The sequence below is a fragment of the Simochromis diagramma genome, unplaced genomic scaffold (genome assembly GCF_900408965.1).
Source record: "Simochromis diagramma unplaced genomic scaffold, fSimDia1.1 OVJJ01000123.1, whole genome shotgun sequence".
Lineage (NCBI taxonomy): Eukaryota > Metazoa > Chordata > Actinopteri > Cichliformes > Cichlidae > Simochromis > Simochromis diagramma.
In genome coordinates, this window is record NW_024386778.1 from 5,414,181 (window position 1) to 5,432,467 (window position 18,287).

The window sequence follows — 18,287 nt, forward strand, 5'->3', positions numbered from 1 at the left end:
AAAGTGCTTCATCTCTTTGCTATGACTGTCGCCCGGCATAATTTGCAGATGATAATGGTTTTAGCCGCTGTGATGCTTTCGACCAAAACAGGCACAGCTTGATGACATCATCAACATGCGCTATCGCGATAGAGCGATATAGTCAAATTTGGCCAAATTTATATCGTTTCTATCGTATATCGTTTATATCGCCCACCCCTAATACACACACACACACACACACACACACACACACACACACAGAGGGAAATAATATGAAAATGGATGTAGATGGATATGTAGATCACACTTCCTGTTGTACCTGTTCAAAAAGAAATCTGAACAGGTACAACATAGGAAACAATAAATGAAAAATTAAATTCTACCAGTTAAAAACACAAACCACATTTGCTTTTGAATCTATAGCACAAGGATATTTGTGTGCAAAAATATTTTTTCTTTATTTTTATTAAATGTTATCTAATTATTGATTAGATTGAAATGGATGGAAGGATATTTACTGTGAATGGTTTTGTTGTTTTGCAGTGCATCGTTTACTCTTAATAAATCTCAATGTCTTAAAAAATTCAAGTCATCTATTTTATATTAGTAAAATGTAATTTTTAATAAGTGTAGGTCGAAATATTTTAGCATGAAAGCTATCAAGACAGTTTAAAGCTTTACAAGTCAAAGTTTTTGTGAAGAAACTGCCACCTCTTGGTAACACAGCAAATGAATAATAGAGGTGTTCCTATTGAGAAGCAGAAACATCACAGGAGAAGGAGAGATTCCTAGCAATTGATAACTGGATAGGAACTGACTGAGAGTTTTCTGTCAGTCAGCTGGGAACGGCAATTAAAATTGGCTGCATCTGTATTTCAGTTTTCAAACGAAGTCCAGTTTGGTTGCTCAATTATACTATGAAAATTCTTACCTCAGCAAGCTGGAAGAGAGCAGACTGTCTGCATAACTTTCCTTCAGGTGCTGCAGACAGCGATGACTGTGAACACACAGTAACAAGTGTGATCACACAGTTCAGCTTTCTGCTGATACCATTAATATTCAGCAACAACAACTACGAATAACAAATACAACTGTGTTGACAGTAAACCTAGAGCATTCGAAATAACAAGCATTGCTGGTGAGAATGCTCAGTTATCACCAGTTTGGTTTACTCTTCTTTGCAGAATTGTTTTAATGTCCTAGGGCCTGGCACCCACATATGGGCACATCACATTTTGGGTTGTCTAGACCACAATACTACATTTTGCTCTTTCAAATGGCTTTCAAATGAGCCATATTGCTCAAAGGGGCACAATTGTTGTTTCTCATTTTGTTTTTATACTCAGGAAAAATTCAGCTGTGTTCAGACACCAAATAAAGAGTTTTGCACATCATTATTCAATTGTGACTTTATAGTGTTCTATCAACAGTATAAAGCTCAAATAGCAAAGAGAAATTAAAAAGGCATGCCATGAAAGAGTTCGGGTCTTTGGAGGTTAATTCAGCTACATTGAAGGGTTTTCAAGCATAAACATGAGACCAAAGCATGTAATCTGTGTCCAGACTTTGAGTCTAGGGCAATAAAAAAACATACATTTGTTTTTTGGAATTAATCACAAGTAATTAATTATGTAAATACTGGGGGCAATTTCTCAAAAAGCCAAATGCGTTTGATGAATTGACATGTGGCAACACTGTCAGGACTCCTGCCATGACACAAGAAGCACTGCAAAATAAAAGTGCTACATGTTTTCATTTTTTTCACATTATCGTAATCTCTGGAAAAATGATGACCTAAAATTTTTCAGTCGTGTGATTAATCAGTGGTATTGCTGGCTGGTTTTGAGTTCTAGGCCATGCAGAGCACTTTCTTGTGTTTTGGAGTAACTCCTCCCACATCTAATGACTTAGTTATGATGATAGGTACCTCTTTCATGAACTAAAATTTCAGCCTACCTCAGCCACTGGTGAAAGGGCTGACTGGACCCTGTTTTCAGAAATGTCAGGCACTCTGTTTGGTATTGTCCCAGAAAACATCTGTGCATCAAATAAAGAGGGTAAAAAACACATAAAACTAAATAACACATCAGCATTAAATGACTTTTCGAAAACTCAAACCCGAGACAGTTGTCGTTTTAATCAGATAAATTTAAAACTAATTAATGACGCAATTATATGTGAGCAACACTAATATGCCAGTACCCGAGTTGGTAAAGTAAGTTTTATTTTTTGACTAATGTATAAACTGCTATGCAACTTAGTTCAAGTTCAAGTTCAAAGTTTATTCGCCACATGCAACTTAATCTATATTAGTATGTACATTACTATTAGTTGACTTCCTTTTCTATTAATAATATAAATCAGCAAAGCAAATAATATTAACTAGATATTTAAATTAAATTCAGTAAATGGTTTCCTTCACTGACTGGGTCAGGTGCTTTCAAATATACACACACACACGCAGCATGGACACCTAGGTTGTCAATACAACAAGGAATGGTATGATTTTCAATCGGATATACATGGTACATGGTAACAATTTGAAAATCATACCATTCCTCGTACTCGACTTGTTGTATCAACATCCCAGGTGTCAATGCTGGGTGACAACAACGCCTCATCAGCCTTTTATGGCTTTGGGGTAATGAAAAAAATATTAGTATTGAAGGCCCTCTACTGGAGAACTTGTGCATTATCACAGTGCACCTAAAATTATACTGCTTCACATTTCAAGTGGGAAGTCAGAAATCTCAGCTTCCATTTTGGAATGCAAAGCCCCCTCAATTCAAATTTGACTTAAAGAAAAGAAAGAAAGGAAGAAAAGCCCCCATCATCACTCACTTCACATTATCAGTCGTAAAACTGTGAAACTTTTTTAAATCTGTATGACTACTGTTGTGTATTTGTTTGGGGCGACCGTGGCTCAGGGGGTTGGGAAGCGCATCTGTCGCCGGTTCGATCCCCGGGCTCTCTGTCCTGGTTGTTGTGTCCTTGGGCAGGTCACTTTACCCTACCGCCTACTGGTGTTGACCAGAGGGGCCGATGGCGCGATATGGCAGCCTCGCTTCTGTCAGTCTGCCCCAGGGCAGCTGTGGCTACAACCGTAGCTGCCTCCTCCAGTGTGTGAATGCGAGAGTGAATGAATAGTGGCATTGTAAAGCGCTTTGGGTGCCTTGAAAAGCGCTATATAAATCCAATCCATTATTATTTGTGACAACCCTATCCATGAAAATGCTGAAGCAGTGTTTTTGGGCTGGCTTTGGGTTTTATTGCTAATGATAAATGAATGTCTCTGCCTTGCTTAAAGCAAAGATATCCTCTTTTATTGCTTTTCCTAATGGAACACATTTAACTTGGAAGTGACATCACTGCCAGCTATGACATTTGACTTTTGGTAAATGGAGCACAGCATTAATGCAATAATTTGTTGGAGAAAGACATTATTTGTTGTTTTGCTGTACACCACACAGTGAAATTTAAACCAAACAATGAAAATGTGATGAAGTGCAGATTTCCAGTTCTAATTCAGTTTTAAACTTTTAAAAAAGTTTGCATTAACCGTTTACGAATTCTAGTCATTTTTTAATAGTCCCACATTCTCAGAAGCTTGGAAATAATTGGACAACTGTCTGGCAAGCAGTTTCATAGCCAAGTGAGGGCTGTTCCCTTGTTATTTTATGACAAATGAAGCAGATATAATATTTGAAGCTCATTTAGGCTGCTAAATTTATATTCTAGAGCTTTTTACCCTACTTTTAAATATGAACCGCAAATATATGTCAGTGCAAGTGAAGGAGGCCATCACTAGCTTGAAGAAGCAAAATAGACAGTGAAAAAGAGAGTATCCAAAATCAACAATCTGGTACATACTTAAAAAGAATGAATGCACTGTCAGCAACACAACAAGGTCTGAAAGACTATGGAAAACAAAGTGGATGATTGCAGAATTCTTTCCTTGGTTAAAAAAAAAAAAAAACAGAAACAAAAGAAAAACAAAAAAAACCCCCAAAAAGCTTCATAACATCTAGCCAAATCAAGAACATTTAATGAGTGATCATTGTCAAAATCTACAACCAAGAGACGCCATGATGATTATAAATACAGTGGGGCAAACCACTGGTTATTGCCAAGAACAGGAAGGCTACAGAGAAAGAGAACCAGCTCATGATCCAAACCACAACATACCAAATCATTTGTCAAATATGGTGGTGGCAATAGTTATGGTACGTGCATGTATGGCTGTAAAACATGGGTGGGGGGGACTCCAGGCCGTAAGGGCCGGTGTCCTGCAGGTTTTAGACATGTCCTTGATCCAACACAGTTGATTTAAATGGCTAAATTACCTCCTCAACATGTCTTGAAGTTCTCCAGAGGCCTGGTAATGAACTAATCGTTTGATTCAGGCATGTTGATCCAGGGTGACATCTAAAACCTACAGGACACCGGTCCTTGAGGCCTGGAGCTCCCCACCCCTGCTGTAAAATCACGTCACTAGTACTTCTTGATTATGTGATTGCTGAAAGATGAAGCAGGATGAATTCCTTAGGGCAACTCTCTGCTGTCTTCCAAAAACGGATTGGACAGTGCTTGGCAAATGAATGCAGTACAAGGCAAATGAATAATGACCCAAAGCATACTACAAAAGTAACCCAAGGGTTTCTTAAGGAAAAAAATTGAATATTTTTCAATCTCCAAGTCAGTCAAGTAATTAGATTAGAGCATGTTTTTCCACGTGCTGAAGGCAGAAAGAACCACAAGCAAGCAGGAAATGTAGACGACTGTAGTAAAGGCCTGGAAGGGCATCTCAAGGGTTGAAATACAGCATTTGGTGATATCCATGGATTCTGGGCTTCGTTGACTACAAAGGATTAAAAACAATCCTTATATTTAAAATTATGCTAGTTTGCCCAAGTAATTTCAAGTCTCTGAAAATGGGGGACTAATTATAAACTGTCTGTTTTCTGAAGAGTTAAGGCCAAACACTCGAACAATTTCTTGAATTGAAAAGCACTTACATTGATTGTTTGATTTAAAATCCACTGTGGTGGTGGACAGAGGCAAAACTGCAAAAAGTATGTCGCTGTCCAACAAGTTATAGACCTAACAGTATCTGTGGCTTATCAAGTGACCTACCTCTCGGTTTGTGAGGGCATGTTCCCCAGCTAGCAGCAACATGCTCAGGCCCCCCATCTTTGTAGGATCTAGTGAGGAATAGCATTAATTTACAAAACAGGCCAATATTTTATTATGCTACACTATAATAAATAATGTTTAATAATACACACCTGCCATGGCAAAGTTCAACTGTGGCATACTTTCCGTTTTGGGCACTTTTTTGGCAGTGGAGTCCTTGGATGAGTTGCAAGAAAAGGACCAAACTTTTTTGCGGGGATTGCTGACTGGCTGACAGGAAGTGCTCTTAACTGGTTTGCTGGTGGTGGGACACCACTTGTAGCCTGGGTTTGCCTTCATAAAGGCATCCTTGTACTGGAAGAACATACAGAATGAATTTGGTTATAAGCAAACCCTATAAGCAATTTAATTTTTATTTAATTGATCATTTCATTTTTATACTTTAACAAAGTATTTCTATTTCACATTATAAACTGACAAGCAAAAAGGATGGGGAAAAAAAAACACCTTTATTTTTTACAAGCACTTCTTTAAGTACTACTGGCCTAGGATAGAGTACCACAGGAATTAGTCTTAAAATTCAGAAATTAGTTTTCATTATTGTACTTTTAAATCAGAGGAAATTGCATTGAAGTCTTAGAATTCATTCAGAAGTGGCACCACTTTGACCCTGCTGAACAAAACATGGAAATATCATGAACTTCAGAGTCATAAAGTAGCCTCACCTCCTTGGCCATGTCAGTGTATTTCTGTTTCTCTTTGGGTTCCAGGACAGCCCACCAGTCAGCCAGGATTTTGGTGGCCCCGCGATTGTCCAAGCGAGGGTGTTCTTGCCGCACCAGGGAGCGGTGGCGTTTGCAAAAGAGCAGAAAGGCATTCATTGGCCGGCGTGCCCGCTGTTCGTTTGTGTCCTCCTCCACTTCCTCTGTTGTGACTTCACACTGTGAATGCTGTGTCTGGTTGAACAGCCCTGCCTGCTAATAAAAATTTAATAAATTCCTTTGATTCAATGTTGCACCATAGTTTCTGTCTGATTTATTTGTCATAATCTGAAATATTAGTTATTCAGTTGGGCAGAAGTTATTACAGGAACAACCTGTAGTGGAAACCCACTAACCTTCACCAGCTCCTCTTCATCTTCTTCCTCCTCCTCCTCAGAGAAATCAAGAGCCTTTTTGGAGAGAAGTGGGTGCCACTGTAGGCATTTGCGCTTGGGGCGTTTGCCAGTGACCTCCCCTGCAACAGGTGGCTCCTTGCTCCTTCCTCCACCCTTCATCGTACTACTGCACCTAAAGCAAAAGAAAAGAAAGAACACATCAGAATGGGCACTATAAGTTTGTACAAAACACACAGTGAAAGCATCAAGCATGGAATCTGTGATACTTGTTGACAAAATATATTTTACTGGAGTGTTATAGTAATAAGATACTGTGAACAAGTAGGACAAAGGTTTACTTAAAGCTGGTGTCCCTGGGCATGCAGTGCCAAGAAATAGTATTTGCCCCCTTTCTTATTTCTTTGTTTTTTGGCTATGCTTCACACTGCTGCATCCAATGCTTTGCGCTGTGCTTAGGGATGTTAAGCTGCTAAGCCATAGAAAACCATTTCATGAAGATCTATATGCACTGTTCTTGAGCTGAAGGTCATATGAAGTTTGGAGGTCTGTAGTGAATGACTATGCAGAATGTTGTCAACCTATGTGTATGTGCCTCAGCCAGTGTTTGGTACTGTAATTAAATTACTTTTCCACTGAAAAAGCAGAGTAACTGATTATTGTTCAATTTTTTAATTACAGTTACTTACAATGTACTTGTGTTAAATTGTAAAATAATTGAACTCGCTGAATATCATTATTTAATTTCATTATTTTATCTTCTAAAGGTAAAAGTAAACTCTGCCGCTATAACATTGATGTAGTGCAGGTGCACGTCATTTCACGCCAGTTTACTGCATAGTTGTATCCTGAAGTGGAAGATGTCGGACTTGGCTGAAGCGAGTGGCTGTTTTATGAAATGTAAATATTCCCGTCACTTCACTTTTCTGAAACAAGCAGAGAAGAACATTAAAGTAATATGTAAGCTATGTCCTGGGGAGAAAAAACTATCGGCCGCTGTCAATAGCACGAGTAATCTACTGAAGCACCTGACACGACGTGAACGTTTTCTACTTACTTAGACAAGTGTTATGCTGACGTGGAAATGGAGCTTAAAGGGACATTCGAGAGTTTGGAATATATTTCCATGACTGCTGACATTTGGACCAGTCATAACAAAAGTTTTCTCGGAATGACGGCATATTGGATTGATCCTTTTACTTTTGTACGAGGACATGCAGTGCTAGCATGTAAAAGAGTTAGAGGTAGACACACATATGATGTAATCAGCAATGAAATCGAGCAAGTACATTCGGCTTATGGACTGAACTCTAAAGTGACAGCCACCGTGACCGACAATGGGTCCAATTTTATCAAAGCTTTTAGAATGCTCCAAAAATCAGACTCTGATGAAGAATCCGAAGAAGATGAAGAGGTGACATTTACTGATGTTGAGCAGTCCCTCTCCACAGAATCTGAAGGACAGTTTTCTCTCCCTCCACACTTAAGGTGTGCATCACACACACTGAACTTAATTTTTCATGATGTTGAGAAATGGCTTCAAGCAAATGAGGCAAAATTCATCTACAGAAGTGCAACTTCAAAGTGTTCTGCAATGTGGACAAAAGCAAACCATTCTTCTGTTGCTTCAGAGTTAGTAGATAATTTTTTCAAGAAAAAACTCATAGTGCCTGTTTCAACACAATGGAATTCATTTCACGACGCCCTGTCCAGGATCACTGACATTCCCCTTGCTGACTTAAATACTGTCTGTACTCAGTTTGGAATCAAGTATTGTATTGTGTTGAAGCCACTCACTGTTGCGCTAGACACATTGCAAGGAGAAGAGAACTGCTATTTTGAAATCCTTCTTCCAACTCTGGAGGTCGGTGGTTCGATCCCAGGCTGCTCCAGTCTGCATGCCAAATATCCTTGGGCAAGATACTAACCCCATGTTGCTCTCCGATGCATCCATCGGAGTGTGAATGTGTATCAATGTAAGATACTTAGCACTTAAGCTTAGAAGTGCTTGTGTGAATGGGCGTGATTGGGTGAATGAATTAGCTGTATAAAGCGCTGTGAGTGCTCGGACAGAGTAGAAAAGCGCTACATAAGAACCAGTCCATTTACCATTTACCATAAACTGGAACTACTCGCCCAGTTTAAGGTGTCCCTGTCCCAAGCGCTCAAATTACCACTAGTCCCCGCTGTTGCCTTCATCCTACACATCTCTTAACTCCTCTTTTAGCCATTGGCTTTTTTAACCTTCTTGTGTTCCTTAGCTAACTGGCACAGATGTTTCTGTATACTATGCCACCTAATTGGTTATGGCATTCCATGTATGCCCTCTCTGCTAGCATCTTGAACCCTACTGGTATCTGAGGTCTGGTGTAGCAACATCTATGTATCTTGTGCTTAGAAGCTGTTCCTGTGCTGCCACTATTACTGCCTCTGTGTTGTCTTTCAGTCTATTTAGTGGTTGTGGCTAGCAGTAGGGCTGCACGATTAATCGTTAGAAAATCGCGATCGCGATTCATACTTATGTGCGATCTCATTTCCAAATGACAACGATTAAAATCCGGGACGTAATCTGCATGAAAACAAGCGCTCACTCTTCCTGCTCAACAAATGACAAGGGCGGAGCCTTATACCACGTGATACAGAAGCTGTGCCGTGTGATGCTAAAATTAGCAGGGAAAAAAACAACGGAGAGCATGTCAGGGATGACGAGAAAGTGACAGGAGAAAATCCGTCCCGGTCAACCACCCAAACATCAATAACGGGAACCTTATACAGCGCCTCCCCCGTCGCACTCCCGCAGGCACAAAGACATTACGGAGGCTATCACTTATCACCTGACCAAAGATATGGCTCCCATCAACACTGTGCAAAACGAGGGATTTAGGAAAATGATCAACACCCTAGACAAACGCTACACAGTGCCGTCCCACAACTATTTTTCTATTGTTGCACTACCTGCTCTATACACGCAGCGTCGAGCAACGGTGGAGACGGAATTTCAAGCAGTACAACATTTTGCAGCAACGACAAAACGTGAGACATTTGTTGTTTTTATGTTTATTTATTGTATTTATGTTCAGCCTCAACTGTTACGAAGTTGATGTGCAGTTAATAAGCGCAATAAATATTTATACTGGAAAAGAAAATCGTGAGAGAATCGTGATCTCAATTCTAAGCCAAAAAATCGTGATTCTCATTTTATGCAAAATCGTGCAGCCCTAGCAAGCAGCCTCTCCATAACGTCCATTTGCCTGTGGGACTACAAGGTACTTGTAGCTGACTTGAATTTCTATAATCTTCCCTTTCTGCAACCCCCTCAGTTCTGACTACTTTTCCTCTCTTTGTTACCATCCAACTAAACTTCTCCATTTCGAATGGTATTCCAATGTCAGTGTCGTTGCTGTAGATCCTGGTGGTTTGGATCAGTGTATCGATGTTTCATTCACTCTTGGCATACAGCTTGATGTCATCCATGTAAAGAAGGTGCCTGATAATTGCTCCATTCCATAGTTGGTACCCGTAACCAGTCTTGTCAATGACCTAACTAAGGGGGGTTCAGGCGTAACCTTTGCTGCTCCTGTTTTTCCATCAGTCTCTCCAGTACTTGAGGCTGATCCACTATCCCATAATGTTGTCTTCTTCTGTAAATTTATTTTTATGAATGATAATGGTAAGCGCTAAGCTTCCTGACAAACACATTACCTTTCTTGCAAGTAATAAAAGTAATAATAAAACTATATATTTGTATCAGTGAGATGAGTCACACATGACTGAGCTCATCTAGTCTTGTTTCTTTCATCTAAGAAATACTGTAAAAATCAAACCTTTACTGTTATCCAAGTATTTAGATGCCAAGAGCAGGAATGACGGCTGAACACTGAGAGTCCAATGATAAAGGGGACTGATAGTGAGTTTAGCACTGTGATATGTCCAGCATGTTACATATATTAGTAAAGATTTCCATATTATGAATCTGGGTCTTCATAAGGTCATAATAGAGACCCCACAGCACATTTCTTTTTCTTGTTGTTCAATTAAAATTAAGGGTTCGCTGTATGGCTGATGTTCTGGACAGCTGTAATATTTATTTAAATGTTCACATATTTAGGTTCCTGGAGTGGACTGTCTATACTGGGGTCTACTGCCTAAAGAAGAATCAAACAGTCGTAGCATGGGTAGTAGTGGCAGGATAGAAGTTTTTTCATTTAGTGTAAATGGTCTGTTGAACCAGATAAAAAGTAGTAAAATTTAAGAAAAATGAGGAAAGAAAAAGCACATATAGTTTATCTACAAGAGACCCACCTAAACTATAAGGAACAAGAGAAATGAAAAAGAATGGATTTTACAAATGTATTTTCATTTGTAAACCTTCTAGTTTTGGTGCAGTACCACGTGATATAATAATAGAGACCCTAATAAATAATTTTAAAACTTTTCCCATATTTAATATGATCTATAACCTGTACATTTCAACTGGAAAAAACAAACATCTTTTAGGGAAAAAATATAAAATGAAAAACATACAATGAGCTGGTTGCAAAAGTGTGCGTATCCTTAAAACAACACTTTGTTGAGGCACCTTTTGATTTAACCACAGCAATCAGTCTTCTTGCGTAGACACATGCCATCAACTAAAGACAGCCTGATTCACCACAAATAAAGTTCAGCTGTTCTAGTAAGATTTTTTTCTGACATTTACTCAGTTGTTTGATACAGGAAAAGGCCATGATTCACGGGGAATTCACAAAGCATCAAAGAGATCTTGAAGGTATCAGTAATGTGAACGATATAGAAAAATAGGGCTGTTCGATATAACGATATATATTGGATGACAATATAAAAACGTCTATCATTTCATTTTACACTATCGTTTGTTTCATGGTGTCGCAAAATAAACTGTTTACGGCAATATTTTTTCATCGTTTTGATGGTCACTGTAGTGGCTATATTAATTTCTTAAAGTTCTCTCTTTCTCTTATACAGAGAGTGCAGAATTATTAGGCAAATGAGTATTTTGTCCACATCATCCTCTTCATGCATGTTGTCTTACTCCAAGCTGTATAGGCTCGAAAGCCTACTACCAATTAAGCATATTAGGTGATGTGCATGTCTGTAATGAGAAGGGGTGTGGTCTAATGACATCAACACCCTATATCAGGTGTGCATAATTATTAGGTAACGTCCTTTCCTTTGGCAAAATGGGTCAAAAGAAGGACTTGACAGGCTCAGAAAAGTCAAAAATAGTGAGATATCTTGCAGAGGGATGCAGCAGTCTCAAAATTGCAAAGCTTCTGAGGCGTGATCATCGAACAATCAAGCGTTTCATTCAAAATAGTCAACAGGGTCGCAAGAAGCGTGTGGAAAAACCAAGGCGCAAAATAACTGCCCATGAACTGAGAAAAGTCAAGCGTGCAGCTGCCAAGATGCCACTTGCCACCAGTTTGGCCATATTTCAGAGCTGCAACATCACTGGAGTGCCCAAAAGCACAAGGTGTGCAATACTCAGAGACATGGCCAAGGTAAGAAAGGCTGAAAGACGACCACCACTGAACAAGACACACAAGCTGAAACGTCAAGACTGGGCCAAGAAATATCTCAAGACTGATTTTTCTAAGGTTTTATGGACTGATGAAATGAGAGTGAGTCTTGATGGGCCAGATGGATGGGCCCGTGGCTGGATTGGTAAAGGGCAGAGAGCTCCAGTCCGACTCAGACGCCAGCAAGGTGGAGGTGGAGTACTGGTTTGGGCTGGTATCATCAAAGATGAGCTTGTGGGGCCTTTTCGGGTTGAGGATGGAGTCAAGCTCAGCTCCCAGTCCTACTGCCAGTTTCTGGAAGACACCTTCTTCCAGCAGTGGTACAGGAAGAAGTCTGCATCCTTCAAGTAAAACATGATTTTCATGCAGGACAATGCTCCATCACACGCGTCCACGTACTCCACAGCGTGGCTGGCAAGAAAGGGTATAAAAGAAGAACAACTAATGACATGGCCACCTTGTTCACCTGATCTGAACCCCATTGAGAACCTGTGGTCCATCATCAAATGTGAGATTTACAAGGAGGGAAAACAGTACACCTCTCTGAACAGTGTCTGGGAGGCTGTGGTTGCTGCTGCACGCAATGTTGATGGTGAACAGATCAAAACACTGACAGAATCCATGGATGGCAGGCTTTTGAGTGTCCTTGCAAAGAAAGGTGGCTATATTGGTCGCTGATTTGTTTTTGTTTTGTTTTTGAATGTCAGAAATGTATATTTGTGAATGTGGAGATGTTATATTGGTTTCACTGGTAAAAATAAATAATTGAAATGGGATATATTTGTTTTTTGTTAAGTTGCCTAATAATTATGCACAGTAATAGTCACCTGCACACACAGATATCCCCCTAAAATAGCTAAAACTAAAAACAAACTAAAAACTACTTCCAAAAACATTCAGCTTTGATATTAATGAGTTTTTTGGGTTCATTGAGAACATGGTTGTTGTTCAATAATAAAATTATTCCTCAAAAATACAACTTGCCTAATAATTCTGCACTCCCTGTATTTAATATAACCACACTAGGGACGGACAAGCGCCTGTTTTTATGCGTTTTGGTTAGCAACAACGACGGTAACACCATCGCGTGTCCGCTTGTTTATGTTCCACATAAACTTTTCACAATAAAGCTTAAGATCCTGTTGAGACTTTTCAAAATAAACTGAATCACGTGAAAGAGCAGATTATTCACGGATGAGAAGCAAAAAAAAGAGCCGCCAGGTGCTAAAAATAAACCTTAGACTCAAACGTTAGAACAGGCTTTTCCCCGCAGCACGCCATGTAATAAATACTCACAAAGAAAACGGCGGCCGTTACAACTTATGTCTAAAAATGTATAGTTTCATGCATCTGTTAAAACACTCGACTCCAGCTACATGACGCGCAGCTGGAAACACTTCCCGCAAGTCGAGCTGCCCGAGATTCACAGAATTTATAGAAAATGTTACATTTTTGTGATTTATATCGTTATCAGGACGATAGAATTCTTATATCGGGATATGAGATTTTGGTCATATCGCACTGCCCTACAGAAAAATGTTCATGGTGCCAGTTTAGCTCAGTGGGTGAGCAGACATCCAGGTGGCACCTGGCCAGAAAGTAGTGGCCTGAGACCAACCTGCACCCCTTTGTTGCATGTCTTCCCTGCTTTCCTGTCTTTCTACACCGTCTCTATCCAAAAAAGGCTAAAATGCCAAAAGAAAATCCACAACATTGCATATATCATGGAACACAGTGAAGACAGTTAAAGTTAAAAGTGGAAAAAATATGGAAAAACAGTAATATTGCAAAGAACTGGACGTCCCCAAAACTGATGAAACAACAAGACGAAAACTCATCATAGAGGCTGCTAAAAGAACTACAACAACACTGAAGAAGTTGCAGCTACAGTACTGGGAAGTGCTAGTTGTGTACTACATGTGACAGAAATTTCCTGTATTCTCCATATGTCTGGACTATGGGGTAGGTTTGCAAGATGGTAGCCTTTTCTAAAAAAACAAACAAACAACCAAAAGAAAACATCTAAGCCAGGCTACAATTTGCAAAAAAATACTCAAAGTCTCCCAAAAGCATATAGTAAAATGTGTAATAGTATGATAAGACCATGGTTGAACTGGTTGTACGCTTGGCTCTGACAATACTATCCATAACCAAAAGACCACCATACACATGGTGGCAGGGTCATGGTTTGGGGTTGCTTTTCTTCAGTTGGAAATGCAGCTTTAGTCAATTATGTACAGTTACAAACACCAGTCGCTTTTGGATCCAAAGTTTTTGATGTCTGCTAGGAAGATGACAATGAAGAAGACTTTCAACTTTAAAGACAACAAAACTCAAGGATCCCACGAATGCAAAAACAACAAAATAATGATTTCACCAGAAAAAAGTAAAGTTTTGAAATGGTCCACCAGTACCCAGAGTCTGTGGGGCAACCTGAAGACATAAGAGATGACCTCACAATCCCAAAGATTTGGAGCATATTTACAAGGAAGAGTGGGCAAATATTGCCAACTCGAGATTTGCCATGCTGATAGACTCTTACCAATAAGACTGAATGATGCGAATACAACGTATCAGTTTAAGGGTGTGCAAAGTTATGTAACCATTTTTAAACATTTAAAAAAAAACATTTAAACAGATTTGTTTTTCAATTCAACTGAGCAGGTTATAGGTTACATTTAAACAGGAATGTGTACACTTTTTATATGTACTGTACCTCCTTGGGACCAATTTCTCTTAAAAAATTAAAAATGACAGTCTAATTATTTTTTTCATGTAACAATTTCAATGTCACCTTCTTATTCTAGTGCACTGCTGGTATTTGTAAATAAATATAATGACATCATAATCTCCGGTACAAATTCTAATTCAGAAGTTCTATTTCATTCAAGGGGAAGTGCACTCTTAGTTGTAGACTATTATGAAGAGCTACCAAGCGAAATCATCGTTTTAATAAAATGGCACCCCTGTGTTCAGCTGTAGTTCTCTTACTACATTTTAATGTTTTACACACAAACCAGGCAAATTACTGAACATTGTAAATGTATCCTCTCTGTTTATTTTCACTTGCTGATGTTTAATTTTTCCACATGTTTGCACTTCTGGATGTGTATCAAACATAGGGCAAATTAAATTACCATTCAATGAATGAATGATATAATGACTGTGAACCACAATTAGACTAGATGCCAGCAGTTGCTTTTATGAATGTTGTGTGGAAAACAAGAATACTTACTGAAGAAAATTATAGAAATGCTGTATGAGTGATGAAGATGAATCTGTCACAGCCTTTGTCATGCAATGACGATGACCTATAAAACACAAGACACCGCTCTCAGTGATCTTTTACACTTCCATCTCTGCAATGATTCCGCAACACCATGAGCTTGATTGAGTGAAAAAATGTATGCAAAACAACTTTAACAGCGCATTAGTGAGTAAACATTGCATAGCACGAGACCCCACCGGCGTGAAAATATCGAGGGGCATTGTCTCATTTCAATGAATTCGCCCTTGTAGCCAGAACAAGACATGTAGGCCAAAACCCTTTGACCACCGGGTTCATTTCATCTAACTGCCCCGAATTAAGGAGGCACAGTTGCAGTGACTATTTTGCTACGCAGTGGTCTCAGGTAAATCTGCAGATGCCCGATCGGACTATCTGTGTTGAGCGTACCGATGTACTGTGTCGAGCCTCGTGAACAGTAACGCCACAAAATATGCGAGCTGCGTGAATAAACGACCCGTTCGTCCATTTAACACGCTTCTACCACTAAGCACACATTTGTTTTAAAATCTGCGTGCAAAATGTCGACGTAAGCCTTGACAAGACAGACAAGCAAAATGCGAGTCCATCTTGCTTTGGTTTAGAGGAGGAAAAAACCCAAGTACGGTACAGTAGTGGGGATATTTCACTCCTGTCAAACTCCCCGACAATGTCGCCGAAAATGCCTCCCACACCAAGAAGGAAAACAATCTCTCTGGTTAATTAAAGTGGGAATTTTTTGACCGGGCACATGCATCTGTGGTCAGTGTTTTGCACAGCAGTAGTTCTATTTCCTCACACTGTTACTAGGAATAAAAGTAGCTAGTTAGCTTGCTAGCTGTGCTAACTGGACGAGGTACGCTTTTAATGTGCAATAGTTTCCAATACTGTAAAAAGGTATCGAGCAGCTGTTACCAAAGACACCGACACAAACTGGATTTCACGTATTTGTGCTGTTTCAACTGTTCCTTTACATACAACGCAGGTCTGTGGCCATGTATTTGATGCGGATAGGAGGAGGAGGAGGCGGCGGGGGCATACCACCTCACCGTGAAACAGTTGCCATTTATTTTATACGGCGATTTGAAACAGAACTGAGGAAATATCTGGCAGCACCCTAACCGTGACAACACTGTATGCTTTCTAACAATGGTAAGCAATGAGATGCGGACGAGGGAAAAACATGAAAAGGACAAGCCAGCAGGCGGACATCATGTCCAAACAGCGATTAGAACAATTTTCGGTGTGAGTGACTGAGAGGTTGACAAAACAGCGACTGCTTTTTCACGTAAAAAACATAGAACCACACGTTCTCTGTCATGACCACTCCCTAAACGTCTGAACATACCTCCGGTATCCTGCTCAAGTACCGAAGGGGGCTCTCATCACTGGCGCCGTCCACCTTTTTAACTTATTGACACATCATAACAGTTCTGCACTGGCTGTACGAAAGCAAGCGAGGTCAAGTCGATTCAAAGAACACCAACAGAAACAGGAAGTGGTGTTATTTACCATTAAAATAAAACTTCACATATTTCAGCAAAAATATATCAATCTTCACTCCAGGTACAGGTATTTATTTAGATTATCTTTGACGTGTGATCCATGCTCTTCTGCTTATCCGATTCAGGGTCGCGGGGGGCTTGGAGAGTGTCCCACCTGCCATAGGGTAAGCCCTGGACAGGATGCGCACAGATCAAGGACCAGGGTTGTAAAAATTTTCTGGAAGAATCTGCCAAAAGTCTGGGATAATGTAATAGTTCATATAAAATAATTACTTTGAATTAATTATGGAAAGGCTGTATGAGTGATGAAGATGAATCTGCCACAGACATGACGTATGAATATAAAATACACTGTTCTCAGTCATTTTTTTTACACTGCAACAATTCTGCAACAACATTAGCTTTATTGGGGAAAATGTATGTAAATGACATTTAACAGCGCATTAGGGAGTAACAAGCCCCACAAGTGAGCACAAGGCCCCACTAATTAGCTTTTAATTTATACACACACACACACACACAGAGAGAGAGAGAGAGAGAGAGTATATATTGCCAAATACTTTCTTGTCATAGGAATTATTAACTTCTTCAGTTTTACTTGTGACCAAATAATAAACAAAAACTTTCCATTTTGCCCTAGGACTTAACAACATCCATCTTTCTCTAAAATATTAATTTAAATACTATCCTCCCCTTGTCTTGCGAACAGCAATTTTATGTTATAAAAATATAAAACACTACCGTCAATTGAAAGCTTTTATTTCATAACACAAACCGGATATCGACCTTGTTATTCTCTAGAACTTTATTGTGGTACAGAAACGCAGGACTTAACCAGATGATGAATGCTACTGTCGGCGAAGGCGACACATTAAACTGCTTCAACCCACCATAATAACACCGTTATGGGTTCAATCTGGGCAAAACACACACTTTTTCAGTCACTCAATGTAACAGAAATCACTTTCGTTTTCCTCGAGGTGGGAGAAAATTCATATCTCATCTATTCCCTCCCCTCCCCCGGTTTCCGAAGTGCTCATTCACAGACTGGCCTGTACTCGCCAACACCATCTTTCACTTAACTTTATATCTTTGAGCTCAGCCTGGGTGTCAAAGGTCACCGAAAAGCTGCGGTTGCACGTAAAAACACCGATAACTACGTACTTACCGCTGTTCCAATCAATATCGTCCGAGTGCCTACTTGTTATAAGCTTCCTGGGCGTTTGCGCGTGATAACTGATTCAAAAATGTTCTATTGATATATACCAGCGGGGTTAAAGATACGTACCTGTCAAAAGCACCACTTGACACGGCTAGTCAGCTGCATGATTCTTCTTTAACAGCTTTAGCCGAGAAACTATCAACAGTTTTACAGAATTCTGTACGGACCGAAAAGAGCCACCCCGTCATGCAATTCCGTACGTGAATGGACACCGTTTTTGATTGACGGGTTGTCTTCGCCAATTAGAATCGTTGTTATATTGTAGCGTTTAGAGACTGTGCAAAGTCCTCAAGATTAATATGGATAAAATTACTCATAAACAACGCAAAATATCGTTAATATCGTCACACTGAGTTTCTGTAGTATTCATAAGAGGAAGCGCACTGCTCTGTGGTGTTTTATTCTTCATTTTGTGGAAATGTAGAGAAAACATGTAAATACGTTGTGTGTGTGTAGCAAAGATAATAAATGATGACTGATGTTACAGTAAGGGGACAAATTAGAGAGAGAAAACCCCTCAACCTTTAAC

At 39.6% G+C, this 18,287-nt stretch overlaps 1 protein-coding gene across 9 annotated transcripts in view; it reads right to left on the minus strand.

Moving 5' to 3' along the window:
* LOC120721877 (HMG box transcription factor BBX) overlaps window positions 1-17,941 on the minus strand; it is a 40,881-nt gene extending 22,940 nt beyond the window's left edge. Inside the window, exons 1-8 of one of the 9 annotated variants that reach the window (XM_040012523.1) lie at window positions 17,825-17,941; window positions 15,002-15,077; window positions 6,233-6,404; window positions 5,841-6,092; window positions 5,268-5,469; window positions 5,116-5,183; window positions 1,939-2,019; window positions 914-979 (exon numbers count right to left, since the gene is read on the minus strand). In XM_040012523.1, the coding sequence (XP_039868457.1) occupies window positions 914-979; window positions 1,939-2,019; window positions 5,116-5,183; window positions 5,268-5,469; window positions 5,841-6,092; window positions 6,233-6,404; window positions 15,002-15,063 (903 nt within the window). In that variant the 5' untranslated portion in view covers window positions 15,064-15,077; window positions 17,825-17,941. Of the gene's footprint in view, window positions 1-913; window positions 980-1,938; window positions 2,020-5,115; window positions 5,184-5,267; window positions 5,470-5,840; window positions 6,093-6,232; window positions 6,405-7,063; window positions 8,799-15,001; window positions 15,078-16,379; window positions 17,797-17,824 lie in introns of those variants that run through there. The other 8 variants (XM_040012530.1, XM_040012565.1, XM_040012518.1 and 5 more) reach the window with 8 other exon arrangements.
* Between the last annotated feature and the right edge of the window lie 346 nt (window positions 17,942-18,287).